Genomic DNA, 19,672 nt, shown 5'->3' with positions numbered 1-19,672 from the left:
AATTTACGCGTAATTTTAGAATTTATGAGGGTATTATGTAATTTATAAATTCTAACAGGTCGTGAACCTAAAACAAATTTAACACAATTACTATTACAGCATAAAGTGTAAGGTTAACTATGTTTTGAGTGTTATCCTTTATTTGGCTTCATTTGTGTAAAATAGTAATGTTTGGGAAGAGTCATAGCAAGCTTGCGAAGTCTTAGGAATTTATTTGTTGTTTGATTCGTTGGAAACTATATTGAAAGAACGCGTTACATTGATAACACTACAAGCATAATAATATTAGATGGTGCGTTTTTTCAAGCTTAGGCATAGAAATCAGTCGGAAGAAATAGACATTTTTCGACAAATTTTAGCTCCTACTGCCACTTGTGCTTAGCTTTATACAGTCAACCATCTATTCCTTGTAAATATATCATTCCTAAAAAGTTGTATAAGACTTCTCTTGTAAATTATTTTACTTTAAAAGTCAAATCTCCCCCGGTCTAAGACCCGGTATACATGTTAACTTTATAGGAAATTTAGAAATGTTTGAATTTCAATGAAAAAGTAGCAGATATTTCTATTTTATAATGCAATTTAAGAAAACTATGAATGTAATTTAAATGTGATATAGGCAAGTGCGTTTTCAAGGTGTGTGGGCGATAGGGAAAATCGGACTATCTAGGTTGTTTTTTTCCTTCAGAGGAAAATTTATATCTTTTTTTAAAAGAAAAAATTCGTATTATACTCACTCAAAATTTTTTTTCTTCAAAATTTATAGATCGAAATAGGGATATGTTTTGTTTTCCAGTTGGTTCATGTATGTGAATTCCCCGTTTTAATTACCCTCCACCATGGTAGATGGCGCTGTAAGCGTAAATTTAATTAATTGCGAGTACGATTAACTGCTGAAGGAGTATGTGTGTAACAGACTAACGAGAGAGTCTGAAATACTGAGAATAAATAAATAAATTTAAATGAATCAACAGTCCAATTATTGTGAGCTCTGAGCTCCTTCAGCACTCAGTGGTGCAATTAATTAAATATACGCTTACAGCGCCATCTACTATGTTGAAAGGGAATTAAAAATCCTCACGATTAAAATAGTAAATTTCAATAAATTTTACGCAAATAGCAATATAATGTTACAGAGAAAATATGTATATAAAATGTACAAAATGATCAGACATTGTGATATAAAATTATACCTAATTTACTATTTATACAATAACTTTATGGGAAGAATACAGTAGTTTGCCATTAGGTAAATTTACTCTTACAGCGCCATCTACTATGTTGGATGGGAATTAGCACACCGCTCCGTGGTTCCACAACTACATTGTCCCTCATCTGTATCAACTCAACGGGCTTGACATTGGTTGAGCCCACGACAGCTCGGCATTACTCTGAATGTCTGAATCTTTGACGGCAAATCAGCAGCCAGTTTAGCGCACTACAAGTAGTGAAACTACTGTAGTCGCTATTCTTTTTCGTAGTTTGTAGTGTAGTAAGCTACTTTAAAAAAAAATAGTGTAGTGAGTAGTGCGATGCAAAAAAAGTAGTTTGTAACGAATCCTGGGAACTACTTTCAACAATAGTTTAGTAAAGAAACACGGTTTCTAACGCTACTAATTTTTCGAATTTGATGAGTACAAATTTACGCTGGTCCGTCAATGAATGCAATGAAAATGACCCTATGGCTGCAGCTGAGCGTTAACAGGAATTACGTATTTAGAATTGAGTATAACTAATATTTAAACTAGCCATTATGGATGAATAGATAATTAATCACTCTCACACGCGAATGTACACTCGGGAAGCATTGATGTTATTTAAAAGGAAGGGAGCGCTATTTCGATGTACTTAATATTTTAGAGGTAATGAAAGATCATTAAACAATTAAAAAATTTCAAGTGTTAAAGAATTTCGCATCTCTGAAATTAAATATTTGCTCGGAAAAATCAGAAAAAGATCAAATGAAAGAATTCGAAAAAAAAAATTTTGGAATAATAAACTGGCTCTTATAAACATGAAGAAATATTTCTTAATTATTCCTTTATAATTAATATAAATTCATCTCCTTAAAGTAGTGAAGTAGTTACTGCAATTCCAAAGTAGTTTGTAGTCACTACATTTCAAAAAAAGGAGTTGTAGTTAAGTACATTTGTATTAAAGTCGTTGTAGTTGTTGTAAACTTTGCAAAAATAATGCAGTTTTCCCGACCACAGCCGAATACACAAATTCACTGCTTCGCAGTTCCACACAGTCCATCACCTGCACGAATTTTAATAACAAAAGAACCAGAATCGGCTTTGCTGCGCTAAGCACTTGGTGGAAATGGATTATTCAGAATTACTACCAATCAGGATGATTACTCTTAATTACTCCGATAGTTACAAAATATCCCAATGAAACTTTTTTAGTTTTTCCTTATAATCCGATAGGGAAAATTGTAACTTCTTTCGTTTCAAAACTTAGCTATGTGCTACATTATTATTATTTGTTTAGCTATGTGCTATTAATCATTTCTGACAGTTTCGGTAATTACCTAATTTCGATACACTCCAAAAAAAAGGTATTCAAATTGAAGTATAAAACGCAGTGAAACCACTTTCCGTTCCACAGTAAAATGGTCGATCTTAGAGGTTACCTCCATTGACTTCAAAATTGCTATCGAAGGTATAGGATTTTTAGCACACGATTTTAATTTTAGTAAGTGTCATTTCCTTGGTGCTGAAATCCCACTTCTGTTGGAGTCATGAAAAGTACGTGTCGATGAATAAAATTTAGCGTCTATAGAAATAATCCTAACTCATTAATTATGTGTAAAGACCAATTTACCAATAATAAATGATAAAGCCATTTTAAATAAATAAATAATTATGTTTTTTGTTTAAGTTTGCATTTGGTTTTATATCATACAAATTATTTGAAAGATGAGAAGAGGTTTGTTTGTTTGAAATGCTTGTTTTTTGTTTGAGATGCTCAGTGCTGACGTAAAATATCCCCAATGATAGACGGATCATAAGTTAGAGTCTCCTTGCCATCAGGTTAACCGAGGGAGGGTTTCCTCTCCATGTAACGCAAGTGCGGGTTAGTTCCACCAAAAAGATCTCAACGAATTTCCCCCTAATACTCGATCCAGGAGTTCCCTTGTCTTCTGGAATTAGTTCAAAATTTCAAGGCTACAGAGTTGAACATTAGTAGTCGCAAACCCAAAAAAATTGGGTCGGCTGTTCAATTACGGTTATAAATTATAAATATTTTAAATTGTTTCTAAACATAACTTTTACTTTCTCTGCAGGTGGCTCTGTGTGTATTTGTTGCACAGCGTGTCAAAGAAATAGAGGTTGGAAAAAATAAAAGGCTGGTATGTTTAAATTCATTTTTAATACTTCCATTAACGAACTTTTACCCAGTACTGATTAAAAAGAAGAAACAAAAATTGCATGTTGCCTACAAATTCATATAATCTCGTGAAAAATATTTTTTTTCGGGAATTCATGTTTAAACTATTTTAAAGAAACATATTTTCTATAACATAACTCTATATTTTACATAACTTGCGATTAGCTATTGCAACTGTACTTATTCTCTAATAGTTACATATATAAACCATATCGTCGTCTTACGCGTAAAAACTCAAAATATCAGAGTTATAACATCATGAAATTTTAATATAATTAAGTCTCTATATAATTACATCTCTATGCAGTTCAAAATGACATAAACATACATTTATGCAATTCAATATAGCATTAACTACGAGTTCTTGTAATTATATGGCAAAGAGTTATTCTTGTAATGGATGGTTGTTCGAATGTAAACAATAACTGAATGTAAGCTTCTTAATACCGGAAGAAGAAAAACACTTCCGGTGTGCTTCTCCGCTTATGTTATGCTTACGAGACGATAATTTGAGATCCCTCCTTTGACTTGTTGTTTAACAAGGATTCTAAAAACGTGTATTAAGGGCAGGGATCATAAAACACCATGGTATAACATTATATATCTTTTAATTCAGGGACGAAACTATTAATAATCAGAAATGTTTATTTTAGGTAAGTATGATGTTATTACAAAACGATTACTCTATTAATAGTCGAACAATTTATTCTCATAATGATAACTCCATTAATAGCCGGAAACGTTTATTTTTTTTAAAAATATGATGTGCTGTTAAAAGTGAACCCATTAAAACAAAAATTGCTAAAAAATGATATTATAATAAAATAATCTGCACTATTATTGAAAACATATGAAATCTGAGAGCCGGAGGGCCGAATAGACTGGTTGGTAGGGCACTGGGCTCATGTACAAGAGGTTGTGGGTTCAATCCCTAAATGGTGACTGATGCACGCTAAATCCGTCGGTTCACAAAGTCCTTCATGATCCCATAACAAATCATACCTCTAGGGGTACTGATCCAGGAGTTTTCCTTGACTTCTGGATTGAGTTGAAAATTACAAGGCTACGGAGTTGAACATCAGTAGTCGTAAACTTAAAACTGGGTCGGCTACTCAACGAATATAAAATAAAATATGCAGGCCGGAACTGCATAGCAGAAGGGTTCTTGAAAGTAACTTCTATTCTGGTACGGTGTTTGGTAGAAGCGGAAGACTATAATTTGTCTACAAAGCATAGTCCACTTTTCAGATAAGAACAATGACCGGCCCACTGCATGTGCTGTGAATATCTCCGCTTTCAAAAAAGTCGTCGATCAAGATCAAATGGTGACAAGACGTGTGATATCCATGAATATGAATATAGCAAAGATCTGACACCTGAAAACAGAAAAGCCTCAAGAACTTTGTACTTGCTAACATCATGACTTCCTTTGAAGAAAAAAGATGTCATTCCGTGATGTTTCTTGGGTGGAAACCACTCCCACGCCTTCTCAATATCATCATCAGACCAGAATCTGTGCTCAGAGCTCGTCGCATTGAATTATTGTTGCAAACTCCATTGTTGATGTTTGATGTGAGAGGAATGCAAGCAGCTGGTCGGCTGACAGACAAGCATCATTGAGTCTCCTATAGGCAGTATGCCTCGAAACTCGTACTCTTGTAATCCCTGAAAAGTGTTCGCTGGTGCAAAATGTGGGTCTTGGCTAACCGTTGTCGTTTCACTTTTTTTTTTTTTTACCTTGCCGTCGAATAACATCTCCTGTACTCTGAAACCTCTGCCATAATTTGCAGACCACTGTATGAGGTAAATTCAGAATTTGAAAGAGTTTGGTTTGAAATCTTTAACATTCTGATGATTCTTCCTTTCCAAAACATGCCCAGTCGGTATTTTTGTGACAATTTTGATCGTTTTACTCACTTTTCTTCACACGTGATCTGCTTGATCCCCCACATGATTTGTGCATTCATACGTCAACTGAAATGTGAGCGGGTGGGTGACCACTTTGATCAGCCTGCATAAGGACCGAGGGTGCGTGCTATCGGTTTTCGTTAACTTGTTCGACCGGAAAGGTGCTTGACTTCGCGCGCAGGTCGACGGGCTACCAAAACAGGCTTCCCCTCTGCAGAGGATCAAAATTGCGATCATCCTCAAGGATATTTCTCAGGCCGTCGCCAATAGCCCATTGTGCAGCTCTAGTGCGACGTTAATAAAGCACCTACCTATCCATCTTAGCATTTGCATACCTTTGTAGCCCCCATGATAACTGCTGTTGAAATTTGGATAATTTTCTTTTTATCACATGCATCAAACCCGGGTGCCGCAGTGGACTGATCGTTAAGACACGGTTCCCAGCAGATCACCGAAGTCAAGCATCAGTGGCTACGGTCAGTGTGCGGGTGGGTGACCACTTGGATCAGTCTGCGTAGGGACCGAGGGTGTGCGGTATTGGTCCTCGTTAAACTGTGCTACCGTAAAGTGCTCGACTTCGCGCGTAGGTCGTCGGGCTACCGAATCGGGGGTGCCATCCCTTCCGCAGAGGATCAAAATTGTGATGACATGTCTTCGGATCATCCTCCGGGATGTTTCCCAGACCGTCGCCAATAGCCCATTGTGCAGGTCTAGTGCGACGTAAAGTAACAACAACAACAGCATCAAACCCGGAAGGTAAGTTGCTTAAAGTGTAGAAATTAGTTATTCTACAGATTAACTAGAGTGATTGTTTAAGATGCCAAAAAAGTTTTTTTTCATTTCTCAAGGTAATGTGCAAGCTATCTAGATAATCTGCGCTCTTTAAAGTGAAAATAAAATCTTTGCTAGAGCATCAGTAACGTTTTTGATACATGTTTCTTACGTATTAACGTCATTTCTCTGGGGGTACTGAATCGGAGATTATATTCGTGGTCTGGTTCAAAATTACGATGGGATGTGTTCTCCCACTAAAACTGATCCTCCTCAGGGATGTTTCCCAGACCGTAGCCAGTGTGCAGATCTATTGCGACGTGTACCAATACCATATATTTTTCCTTATCGATAATAACAAGTTACTACAATCACCACACTAGTTGCGATTAAGGAAATTATCATAATGTCACTTATTTATTTCTTCGTTATCTAAAGTCAATACAACCAATAAATTAATTTCTAGAATGAAAATAACTTATAAACTTTAACGATATGGAAATGCGCACATTACCTAAGTAAATTGAGGAAATTTCTTGATTCCACCTAACATAGTTAATTAACATAGATTAGCTAAACATAGATTATAGCTAAACATATTTTATCGAAAGATAGCGGGTTCGAATACCCTCAAGTCAAAATTCTTGATGGTCCCATCAAAACATTTTGATGGTTTATAATGGTTTCAGTGTGATTCATGATGGTCCAACATTATTTGATAGTCACCATCATCCAATATTTTCCTTTACGTGTTCATGATTTCTGATATGCCAACCAACTTCCATCCTTCCATGTAAAAATGCTACTTTAATACTGTGACATTAGGTCACAGCCTAATTTATAAATATACTGTTTTTTTTAATCAATAATACTAATTCTTTTAATTTTGTAATACATTCTTTTATTTCATCATCTTTCTTTAGCCCCTTAAGCGGTAGCGCATTTTGGACATTCTCCCCCTAAAATTCCTTACCAGCTCCTTAAAAGAGCCCCTTTATTTCCAGAATTTTCCACCCTTTTTTTTCTGAGAATTCCACTGGTCGTCGGCATTCTTTCATCTCCGCGTGTTTGTTGTGTTTCTCAACCGTAACTTTTAACGCATAATCATTTTTTCATCTCAACTCGTGATTTTTAGGTAATTTAACTTTAACTTTTACAACATGCACTACTACTTCAATTTTAAGTTTTTGTATCTTATAAAAAGGATGAGCGCGAAAGACGATGAGCTTTCGATAATTTGATGTCATATAAGTTGCTGCACTCCGCTTAACGGAGTTTTAACATTTTTTTGCTCCCACCTCCCTAAGGTGGAGAAGCTTTTTTTTTCGAAGGATGGCCTCTCTGCGCCATCTTCTTTTGATATTGGGATTCGTTCACTGGAAATAACTCACCGATAGCCATGCTGTCCTTTTTTCATTGCCTCTAATGTTTCATAAAGAATTTTCCTTTTCCTGACAAATTGGATTAATGTTTCATAAAGAATTTTCCTTTTCCTGACAAATTGGATTAATGTTTCATAAAGAATTTTCCTGACAAATTGGATTAATGCTTCATAAAGAATTTTCCTGATAAATCGGTTTTTAGTGCCTACTAAGGAACTCTCCTGATAAAATCTCCAGTTTTTTTAAAGGATGATCCGCTGACCAACTACCGTCAGGGATGGAAATCCCCCACAGTCCGTGTTCACTCCTGTTCCAGTCATCACTAGTTCCACATCCTTGGCATGAGCCATTCCTAAAATGATGTAGTGCCTCAACGTAATGATTCGTCTAGTTTGTTTTTCCTCCAATAAAACAATAGTGATTTTTTTCAAAAAAAGAACTGGACTGATTTTCTTTTTCCCTAGCCAAAAAGTTTTTGTTTGTTCAATCCTAAACTCATCTCCGATCCAGGACTGGATATCTTTTTATGGATAAAAAAAGGTACGTGTTTTAAATATACTTGGTAGCTTCTAGAACTGTTTTTGAAGAAGAGGAATTGCTATTCGTCTGGGTTAGCCAAACTTCGTAAAATGTACAACTAACTATGTTTCACCCGGCCATTATTTTTGGTTTTTTTCTCTTTTTCTAAATTGTTATTTTTTTGCAACTTTTTCATTCTTTCTATACCCAACCTTAACAGGGCATCTGGTGCCGTTCCGCTTTTCGGTTGGTGTATATAGTTTTTAATTATATTTATTTTGACCAGGGAATGTGTATTATTTCAAATTAAATTTTTTACTATGAGTAAAGTAAGATATTATTATTCAATGTTTAATACATTTAATTTCAATAAATTTCTTTAAGTTTGGAGTAGGAAATGAATTGTTTATTTCAATAGTTTTTGATAGAATAGCCAAATAAACAATAATAAATTATGCAATGTAATCAAATTTTTTTTAATAGACTTTACGTTTTGATTAGTTAATTAATATCTTGTTGTGGTTATTTACTAATTTGTTTCATACAATAACCAAATAGATAATTTTTTTAAGTTGAGTTGATAATAATTATTTGTCATAATTTCTGTAATTGAATATTACAATTGTTTTATAATAGTGATTAAAAATAACGATTTTGATTAGGATCATTAATATAAATATTTTTGATTAAATAATAAGTAGTAATTGGATAAGGTTTGGTAAATAATTTTTCATATAACAATTTAAAAATAAGATTCCTTTTATTCTATAAAATTGATGTTTACTTAAATTATTTGAAAATTTTTTTTCACAGCAATTGGTTAATATAATAATTATTATTTAATATTTGGTAAATTTTCTGTGAACTAAATATTTTGCTTATTATGCTTTTGAAATAGGTCATGTTTAATAATTTAATTGATTATTTTGTTGAAAGGTTATTGAATTGATTTTTAATAGGTATTGCCAATGTCTTACTCTCCTATATTGCTAAATTATTAGTGTTCTAATATATTATACTACAATTGATTGGTTTTTGAAAATGTTTGGGTATTTATTTGCACTTTGAAATAATTAATGACAATATTGTTTTTGTTCTAATGGTTGATATTTCTTGTTTATGCAAGCATATCGTTTTTGATTAACTGTAATTTGAAGGGTTACCTAATTTTTTTAATTGTGTTTTTCTTGATATTTAAATTTATTATATTTTAATGTGTACTTTATTTTCATGAGGTTACCAAATGGTTACAATTAGTAATAATACTTGTTTAATTGATACTATCATTACTTAATATTTTTCATTAGATGACCCCAATTCAAACCCGTAATAGAACTTATTCTAATCCAATAATTATGCCTGACAACGTAAATAACATAGAGGCCAATAGGCAAACCCCTAAATTCAATTTCAATAGTCCAGAATTTTCTGGAAACTCTCAGAATGTAGAGTGGTTCCTGAACCAAATTAAAGATCTAGTAAAATTAAATCAATTTGATAATTCGGCTGCTTTATACTTATTAAAATCAAAATTGTCTGGGGCTGCTCTCACTTTTTTTCAGAATTCACCTGAATGTAGGGTGGTCACAAAGTTCGAGGATGCATGTCAGCTGCTTCAAAATTTTTTCAAACAAGAAGATTCTTCCTCGGCTGACTTGGCAAAATTTCAGGCAATCAGCCTTTTGCCCTCTGAAACTATCAAAAATTTAGAATATAGGATAGATTCTCTTGCCCATAAGGCATATAACTTTATAAATGACCAAACTGCTTTGTCTCGGATAAAAGCCATGCAGTTCTTATCTGCAATCCCTTTGCACCTTAAGGAGACTATTCTCATTGAGGGAATACAAGATTACCGCGAGATGGTCAAAAGGGCCAATCATATTGTGACAATTCAACAATCTTTAGCTGGATCGGCTACTCCTTTAGTCGCAGCTCATGCGGTGACTCAGTGTGCTTCTGCTGCACCTGATCAGCTCACCTTAATTTCAAAACAACTCGAAATGTTGACAACAAAAATTGAGACTATGCAGTCTAATTGTAATATATGTTCGAAACCCCACAGCACTAAATTATGTCCCCTTTTAATTCACCCTGTACAGAACCAGGATCGGGTTGGACATGAACAACCTCGACCAACTCCAAACCTTAACTGTGTTTTCTGTAATAGGTCTGGTCATATCATGAGTGTGTGTCGAACGTATCTCAGACATTTAAGACAAAATTCATTCGGGCCATTGGCGATGCATTCTTTTCCGCCACAGTTCCCCATGGTTTCTCCCAGGTTCACTGCACCGCAGTATCCACCACCACCGATTCCTAGTCAAAATGAACAATTTAGACCGAGGGTTAATAATAATACTAATTATAGAGGTAACAATCCTTTAAACTCTCGCAGGAGGCAGTAGGGGATGGCCCTGTCTTCTCATCCACCAAACCATCCAAAATCTTTGATATAAATGAGTTTATGTCAAAATCGATGCATAATTCAAATGTTACTATTAGGGAATTTTTGACTAACTGTAACTATAAAGAAAACATTGAACACATAAATATTGTTTCACATGAAATTAATCTTCCTACAATTGCTTCTAACTTTAAAAATGTTAATGTAAATTTTCTACTCGATAGTGGGTCGTCAGTCTCATTATTGACATTAGATACTTTCAATGCAATTAGGGCTCATAATAAAGTAAAATTCTTATCAAGAAAAGTCCAAATAAGAACAGTTAATTCTCAGCTTCAATTTTCGGCGTGTGCTGAAATTTCCTTTAAAATCCATAATAATTTTTTTCGACATCAATTTTTTATTGCAGATATTAAGAGTGATACTTTTCAGGGAATTCTAGGTTTTGATTTTCTAAGAACACATAATGTTCTTATTAAATTCCAAGACGAGTTGGTGCAATTTAGTAATTTTTGTATTCCTTTAAATAATTTTGATAAGTTAGCTTCTAATCATACCAATAATGAACAGATTGATGTAGTGTTAAAAAATAAACTCACAATTGAGCCAGGCGAGACTGCCATTGCCCATTTAAGGATTAATTCTTTTGCTAATCAAACAAATAAAGAAGTGTATTTCACACCTACTTATAATTCAAAAATTAATATTCATCCTTCTATTAATGTTGTTGACAATAATGTGTTTAATACAATAATCCAAAATAATTCTGATAACACTGTTCATTTAAATAAAGGCTTGAATATAGGTTATATTATTTGTAATTTTGTTGTCCAAAATAGTAATGATGGTAATAATGTAGATTTAAATGATTGTACTAATCTAGAACAGTGTAATTTAATTACTGCTTCTCAGGATATTTTAAATTTAAGAAAAGATGAACTAAAATCTACTGATTTTGATTTAGAACATTTAGACACTGATCAAAAATTAATTCTTCAAAACATTTTATTGGAAAATTTTGCTGCATTTTCTAAAACCATAAAAACTTTAGGATGTACTGATCGTGTGGTTCCCTCTTTAACATTGAAAAATGACAATGCTATAAAAACCTTACCATTTGAAATTCCATATGCTTTAAGGGATGACATTAAACAAGAATTAGATGAATTAGTGGAAGCCGGGATTATTCATAGGCATGTTAGCCATTGGGCTGCTCCACTAGTTTTAGTCAAAAAGAAAGACTCAGAGAATAGTCAAGGAAAACCTAAGTATCGTTTAGCTTTGGACTTAAGATTACTTAATGCAGTGGTAGAAAGCTCCACTTACCCTTTGCCTAAAATAAGCACGATAATTAATGAAATTTCTGCTTATAAATTTTTCACTAAGTGTGATATTCGAGAAGCCTATAGGCAGGTTATGCTTCCTGAACACCTACAGGACATACTAACATTTACTACTCCTTTTGGATCCTTCGCTAATAGAAGACTCGTTTTTGGCCTCAAAACGGCAGCGAGTACTTTCCAGGCTTTAGTAGACCTAATTATTGAGGAATTAAATACTGAGGGTATTAAAGGTATACATGCTTATCAAGACGATTTCCTAATCGGAGCAAATTCCTTTGAGGAAATGACTAATAGAATATCAGCGTTACTTAAAATTTTAACTAAATATAACTTAACTTTAGCTCCTAATAAATGTTCTTTCTTTAAAGATTCTGTTGAATATCTCGGTTTTGTAATTTCCCATAAGTGTATAACCCCTACTTCATCCAATATAGCCAAAATTACTTCATTTGCTACCCCTCGTAATGCCAAACAGGTTAAGAAGTTTATAGGTGTGTGTGGCTTTTATCGCCATTTAATTCCAAATTTCGCCCAATTAATTGCTGTGTTGACTAAAGTTGCTACAAAGCAATCTAAATTTAAATGGAGTGACGAACAACAGCGGGCATTTGATGCATTACAGAATGCATTTTTTTCGAAACCTTTTGTTCAATTACCAGATTTCAGTAAACCGTTTTTCCTAAATACTGATGCGAGCAAATTAGGCATTTCAGCAGTTTTGATGCAGGAGCATGAAGGATCTCTTCGCCCTGTCTCTTTTTTTAGTAAGGCTTTGTCCAAGTCTGAGAAAAACTATCCCGCCATCAAATTGGAGCTATATGCAATTTTTAAGGGTGTTACAGCATTTAAATCTTACCTCTATAATAGAAATTTTACAATTCTGAGTGATAGTAAACCCCTAAAACATTATCGCAAGGTTACATCACCTGCTGATATTATCACACGTTGGTTGCTTGCTTTAAGTGAATATACTTTTGAGTTTATACATATACCTGGTCATGAGAATGTGTTAGCCGACTGGTTTAGTCGTTCTCCTGATCCTAATTTTTGTCAACCTGCTTTAAATAGTAATGAATCTGAACTAATTTTACCTTTCATTGATATAAATGAAGATCATGTAATTCATGCTTTAACTAATAATGACTCCCCTCTTGAAATTTCTTTAGACACATTTAAATCGGAACAATGTAAAGATCAAAATATTCAGGAAATTATTTCTCTTTTAAACAATCCCACGTTAATTAATCAATCTAAGACTGAGCATTTCTTTTTAAATGATGGTATATTAATGTATGCCACTGAGGTTTTTCCTCATAAACACAGAATTGTAGTTCCAAATTCATTAAAATCTAAAGTGTTAAATATTTGTCATGTTTCCCATTCTGGTATTCAAAAGACGTATGAGCTTGTGTCTAAAAGATATTTTTGGAAAAGTTGTTACAGTGATACCTGTAATTATGTTAAGTCTTGTGAATTATGTATTAAACATAAACAGTCTGCGAGCAAGCCTGCTCCGTTAAAATCAATGTGGCTACCTCAGAGGCCTGGACAATTTGTCTCAATGGACATTGTAGGACCCATTAAGAATTGTGGATATATTTTAACTTTCATAGATCATTTTTCTAGACATTTAATTTTAAACCAACTAGTCAATTTAACCACTGAGACTGTTTCTAAACATTTAATGAATTATATTACTCATTATGGTAGAATGCTATACCTATTAACAGATCTAGGCACTCAGTTTAAAGCTGAGGTTTTTGAATTAATCAATAAAAAGTTAGGCATAAAACTAGCCCATAGCAGTGCTGCTCATCCTCAAAGTAATGGAATGAGTGAACGCATTAATCAAGCTATTAAGTCTTCTGTTTTAACTTTACATGAGAAAGGTGTGTCATTTGCAACCAGCTTATTAATTCACCAAAATATATACAATGGTTCAATTCACTCTTCAACTAAATTCACCCCTAACTTACTTCATTTTGGTCGTAATTTGGCCTTAATTTTTGATTGTTTTGAAACTAGTGTCGAACCAATACATTTGGATAAATCTCACTATTTATTGGAGACCTTAAATGAGCTCAATATTGCATATGAAAATGCTTACCATAATTCTGAACGAGCACAAGTCAAACAAAATTCGAGACAAGGTGCGAAAGCAAAATTAAGATCACTAAATATTGGTGATATTGTCTATTTAAAACATACTAATGTGTTTAAACCTAAATTTGATGGTCCGTTTACTATTTTGTCAAAATTTAATGATGTGGATTATGTAATCCAACTTTTGGACAATACGAAGGCACCTAAACTAACTGTTCATATAGACCGTTTACGTCTATGTCCTCATAGGAGGCAAAATTTGCTTTTTCATCCCTCTTTGGATACCTCCCCTAGTGTAATTGATAATGATATGACTCTCCCTAAGGCTTGTCCTTACTATTTAAGAAGTAAATAATTTTTTTCTAATAAATTTTGGTTACATGTAACATTGATATGTGTGATGGGTGTTATTTGGGTATCGGTGTATATGATGCTGGCCGTCATATCCGCGGAACATCGGGATCCTGTAGTACTTGTCAGGCAATACCAGTGATTTTTTTTGGTTAAATTTTTTTGATATACAGTTCCTGTAACTAATTTTGTCAATAATTCTAACATTTTTTAATTGAATGAGGTATTCAAATTGTGATATGGTTTCTTATGGTGGATGATGGGCAGTGTCCTCCTTTTTGCGACTCTACAAACTTTATAAGTATGGGTTCGTGTTTGTGGTTGTTCATGTCTAACTGATTTCAATTTTTTTAACAAATATTTCATGTTAATATTTGTATTTTTTTACATTACGTAAACACATAATTGTAATTAATTAATGACGTCTGATTATCGAATGCCAATTTTTTTGTTTTTCGACCCTGTAGTTCTGTACAGTATTTTTTTCCTTTTCTAGTATGTCATAAGTCACTATTATTACATACAAATTTTTTTTGGATTTTTGCAGAGTGTGAATTCTCTTTGCATTAGTAATGTATACAAGTACACCTCATTGTACATCTCAAGGTGTCACAACGGTTGTTATGATTTTTTTATTGTTTTGTGTTATGTTGTTTCATACAAAATTGTTGATGCTGAGTTCATTAATTGTATATTGTTCAGCAATTTTTGTTAGGTAATGCTTTTTGTAAGCAATGGGTCAAGGCCTTGTTTTTGTGTTTGTTTTGTTTTTAGCAGTTTTTTTGGTCAAAGTTCTGTGAGTCAATTTGTTGTTTTTTTAAGTGTTAAAATTCCTTGCAGTTTTTGTTAAGTTTAATGTTTTGCCTAGGCTTTTCCTGTTACAACTAGTAAATTTAATTGCAATTTTTTTAAATTTTTTTTCAAGTCTAAAATTAATAATGTTAATGCACTTATTGCTCTCACTAATGACTTTGATTTGTTTCAGGTATACAGTTTGATGTGTACTAAAAATTTTTTTGTCGTTTTAACTCGGATTACTACTTATCAATCTTGTTTGATTGGTTTCATTTTTTTTTCTCAAAATTCACTTAATGGATTGATGTACAAAATGTTGTACAAAGTTTTTCGTTTAAGCTCGGAGTATTGTCAGTCTACAATGGTAGCCTGATTTTTTTCGTTTGTTTGCAATTTTTCAATTTTTTTTCATAATAAATTCCAGCAAACAAATCAATTTCTTTTCAATTCCTTCTTACAAGGAATAATTTGAGTTAATGTCCTTTACCTCAAAACATTTGCTTTTCCACTATTACTAAGTGAGATTTTTTTTTTTGAATAATCAATTATCCATTTTACCTCCTTAATGTTATTTGATTTGAGGAAGATTTTCTCAGTCTACTTCATGTAGCCTGAATTTTTATACGGGTGTTATTGCACTTATAGGCATTCACATGCATCAAGGCATATGTTGTTTAAGTTTAATTGATAGTACATGTGTTGACGATTCTGTGTCAAAATGTTTGTTTTCATTTAGCAAACAATGAAGATTGTTTTGTGTTTTTTTTCGTCCATTTATCAAACAATTAACATTGTTTGCCTTTTCACTAATCAAGATGCAGCCATGTAAAGCTGCTTATATGTATGTGTTGTTATGTGTTACTAATTCTTTGTATGTCTTATGTTTGAGGCACAGCTTTTCTCATTTCAGACTCTTACTATCAAAAGTTTTGATATAGATTGTTATGTAAACATCTGACTATTTGTAAGTGGAGTAGTGGTGAACTGGAGTTGCAGGCTGTTAGAACTTAATTTCATTTATAAATTTTTTTTGGATTTCATTTTTTGGCAAAAAACAAAAAAAAAAAAAAAAAAAAAAAAAAATTTTCTTCAAAATTTTTTTTCTGCAGTGGGGGGTATAATGTGACATTAGGTCACAGCCTAATTTATAAATATACTGTTTTTTTTAATCAATAATACTAATTCTTTTAATTTTGTAATACATTCTTTTATTTCATCATCTTTCTTTAGCCCCTTAAGCGGTAGCGCATTTTGGACATTCTCCCCCTAAAATTCCTTACCAGCTCCTTAAAAGAGCCCCTTTATTTCCAGAATTTTCCACCCTTTTTTTTCTGAGAATTCCACTGGTCGTCGGCATTCTTTCATCTCCGCGTGTTTGTTGTGTTTCTCAACCGTAACTTTTAACGCATAATCATTTTTTCATCTCAACTCGTGATTTTTAGGTAATTTAACTTTAACTTTTACAACATGCACTACTACTTCAATTTTAAGTTTTTGTATCTTATAAAAAGGATGAGCGCGAAAGACGATGAGCTTTCGATAATTTGATGTCATATAAGTTGCTGCACTCCGCTTAACGGAGTTTTAACATTTTTTTGCTCCCACCTCCCTAAGGTGGAGAAGCTTTTTTTTTCGAAGGATGGCCTCTCTGCGCCATCTTCTTTTGATATTGGGATTCGTTCACTGGAAATAACTCACCGATAGCCATGCTGTCCTTTTTTCATTGCCTCTAATGTTTCATAAAGAATTTTCCTTTTCCTGACAAATTGGATTAATGTTTCATAAAGAATTTTCCTTTTCCTGACAAATTGGATTAATGTTTCATAAAGAATTTTCCTGACAAATTGGATTAATGCTTCATAAAGAATTTTCCTGATAAATCGGTTTTTAGTGCCTACTAAGGAACTCTCCTGATAAAATCTCCAGTTTTTTTAAAGGATGATCCGCTGACCAACTACCGTCAGGGATGGAAATCCCCCACAGTCCGTGTTCACTCCTGTTCCAGTCATCACTAGTTCCACATCCTTGGCATGAGCCATTCCTAAAATGATGTAGTGCCTCAACGTAATGATTCGTCTAGTTTGTTTTTCCTCCAATAAAACAATAGTGATTTTTTTCAAAAAAAGAACTGGACTGATTTTCTTTTTCCCTAGCCAAAAAGTTTTTGTTTGTTCAATCCTAAACTCATCTCCGATCCAGGACTGGATATCTTTTTATGGATAAAAAAAGGTACGTGTTTTAAATATACTTGGTAGCTTCTAGAACTGTTTTTGAAGAAGAGGAATTGCTATTCGTCTGGGTTAGCCAAACTTCGTAAAATGTACAACTAACTATGTTTCACCCGGCCATTATTTTTGGTTTTTTTCTCTTTTTCTAAATTGTTATTTTTTTGCAACTTTTTCATTCTTTCTATACCCAACCTTAACAGGGCAAATACTATGATGGTTAACCATCAAGAGAAGTTTGAATCTCATGAACCAACAATCTCTGATGATCCGCGATAGTCCATAGTGATTCCAACTATACATTTTCATGATGGTTTAATGGGAATTCATGCTGGTTATCAGTACCATCAAAACAATTTAGGTTTTTTTTTATGTTGGATTATCATAAGGCAGATAGAATTCATACATTGGGGTGATGGTGGTTCATGATCGTTCCAACATTTGATTTCTAAGATACTACGATGGAAATTCGTGATGGTTCAACATGAGCAAACCATCAAAACAAGCTGCTATTCTTATGTTGGACCATCATAAATCAGTCCGAATTCCTTTTTTAGGGTGAAGGTTACTTGTGTTGGTTACTATCAAAATATATAATGGTTTATGATGGAATTATTGATGGTTACCATCAAAATTATGTTGGTCCGTCAATGGAAAACCATCAAAAATTTTGACTTGGATATAAATGGCTTTCGAACCTTAGCGGGGTATAGTTTTTCAATAGGAATTCTCACAATTAAAAACCTTTTTTCCTTCATTGCAGCCATTTGGATCAGATTTTCATATCAATCCTTACTCTCTGAGTCCACCTTATGATGCTTTTGAAACTCAGTCGTCCAATCACACATCAAAAACTTTGAGACCGCACACTCCTCCTCCTGACTATGAAGGACCCAACGGTAAGTATGTTTAATAAAATATTTTTTACAATTGAATTGTTGATATTAAGCGCAGGTTAAATGTGTACCCTCAACCACCTTTCTGTATCTTTACTTACATATTATATAGATAATAGACATTCAATGAATAAATTGAGTCTGAAGTATGAGGGAGTAAAATTTATTATATATATAATAATCGTCGTTGAACAGCCGACCCAATTTTTTGGGTTCACGACTACTAATGTTCAACTCTGTAACCTTGTAATGTTGGACCCAATCCAGAAGACAAGGGAACTCCTGGATCAAGTATTAGGGGAAATCTGCCTTCATGGAGGACTTTTTGATGGAACTAACCCGCATTAGCATTACATGGAGAGGAAAACCTCCCACCGTTAGCCTGACGGCAAGGGGAATCTAACCTATAATCTGTCTACCACTGAGGACATTTCAAGTCAGCAATTTTGTTGGTGCAAGCCAGATGCGGAATTCATATCAACCAGCTATTGCTGGGATTAGAACCCAGTTCACCTCAAGGCGGACACTCTATCCCCCAAGAAATAATGGCTCATAAAGGAGTAAATTTTATAATATTTTTTTACAAAAAAAATTGGACCTAAAAAGTAAACCATGGCCAGCTATTAATTAAACTATACTCACCTTTTTTTAATTTAGTAATTTTCATATGTAATTCATTTTTTAGACTATTATAACACCATTTGTATAAGTATTTGCTAATGAAATAACAACCTCATAATAAAATTAGGTGTCTATGTTACCATGAATGTCCGAAATCAAGAGAATGCTGACAGGTGAATGTCAAGAATCACATAGTCGTTTTGGTGATTGTCCGAAATAGTTGTTATATCTGATTTCATATTAATTTATTGACTGATATTTTAATATCTGCTGTGGATAGATTAGGAGAAACGTCAGCGTTTGGAGTACCGGTTAAATGTATACTGGGCAGAGGCATTTGACTTTAAAAAAATTTTGATGTAGGGCATACTGGGTGTGGTACCAATCCCAGACAAGTCTTGGATGTTCTTTCATTCTCCGTACCTTACTGTGGGAGCAACTAACATGGTGCCCCTGAAAGAGGGGCCAATAAATCTGCCCTTCTGATATCTGAATGACAAGGGTCAATCGGGTGGGCATTGAAAAAAAATAACATCTCAATTGTTGATCTAAATTTAGAACTAACTTTTTCACAAACAGATGGATTTAAATATTCTTTGATTCATTAAAGGGAAGAAAAGGAGGCCTTCCTTATCATCAGAGCCAGAGACAACAACTCTTCCCTTGAGCAGTGCTGGTAGTAGAGGCTCTCTGGCAAGGAGACCACTTAGTCAAAGCAGCTATTTGTATGATGACAGAGTGGAGCTACAACATAGAGCCTCTTGTGCAGCAGAGACAGTTCTTCATCATGCCTATGTCAACAAAGGACTCGTTATGGAATCGGAAGGGTGGATGGGTAAATTGACATTTTTTTTATACCTTGCTGTGACAGTTAAACTCAAAGCAATGGTTCAATTTTTAACTGTATATGCACCAGCTTGCAGTAAAGAATTATAAGCACTTAAGAATGAACAAATTG

General features: G+C 33.6%; 1 protein-coding gene across 1 annotated transcript in view; it reads left to right on the top strand.

Moving 5' to 3' along the window:
- LOC107455185 (uncharacterized) overlaps positions 1-19,672 on the top strand; it is an 83,082-nt gene that overhangs the window by 60,942 nt on the left and 2,468 nt on the right. The window contains exons 6-8 of the mRNA XM_016072665.5: positions 3,290-3,355; positions 17,961-18,096; positions 19,325-19,549. Coding sequence (XP_015928151.2) covers positions 3,290-3,355; positions 17,961-18,096; positions 19,325-19,549 — 427 coding nt within the window. The remainder of the gene's footprint in view (positions 1-3,289; positions 3,356-17,960; positions 18,097-19,324; positions 19,550-19,672) is intronic.

This window comes from Parasteatoda tepidariorum, chromosome 7 (genome assembly GCF_982258835.1).
Source record: "Parasteatoda tepidariorum strain Cologne lab strain chromosome 7, Ptep-v5.0, whole genome shotgun sequence".
Lineage (NCBI taxonomy): Eukaryota > Metazoa > Arthropoda > Arachnida > Araneae > Theridiidae > Parasteatoda > Parasteatoda tepidariorum.
The sequence above is the reverse complement of the archived record's forward strand: the minus strand, read 5'-3'. Positions and strand labels throughout refer to the sequence as shown.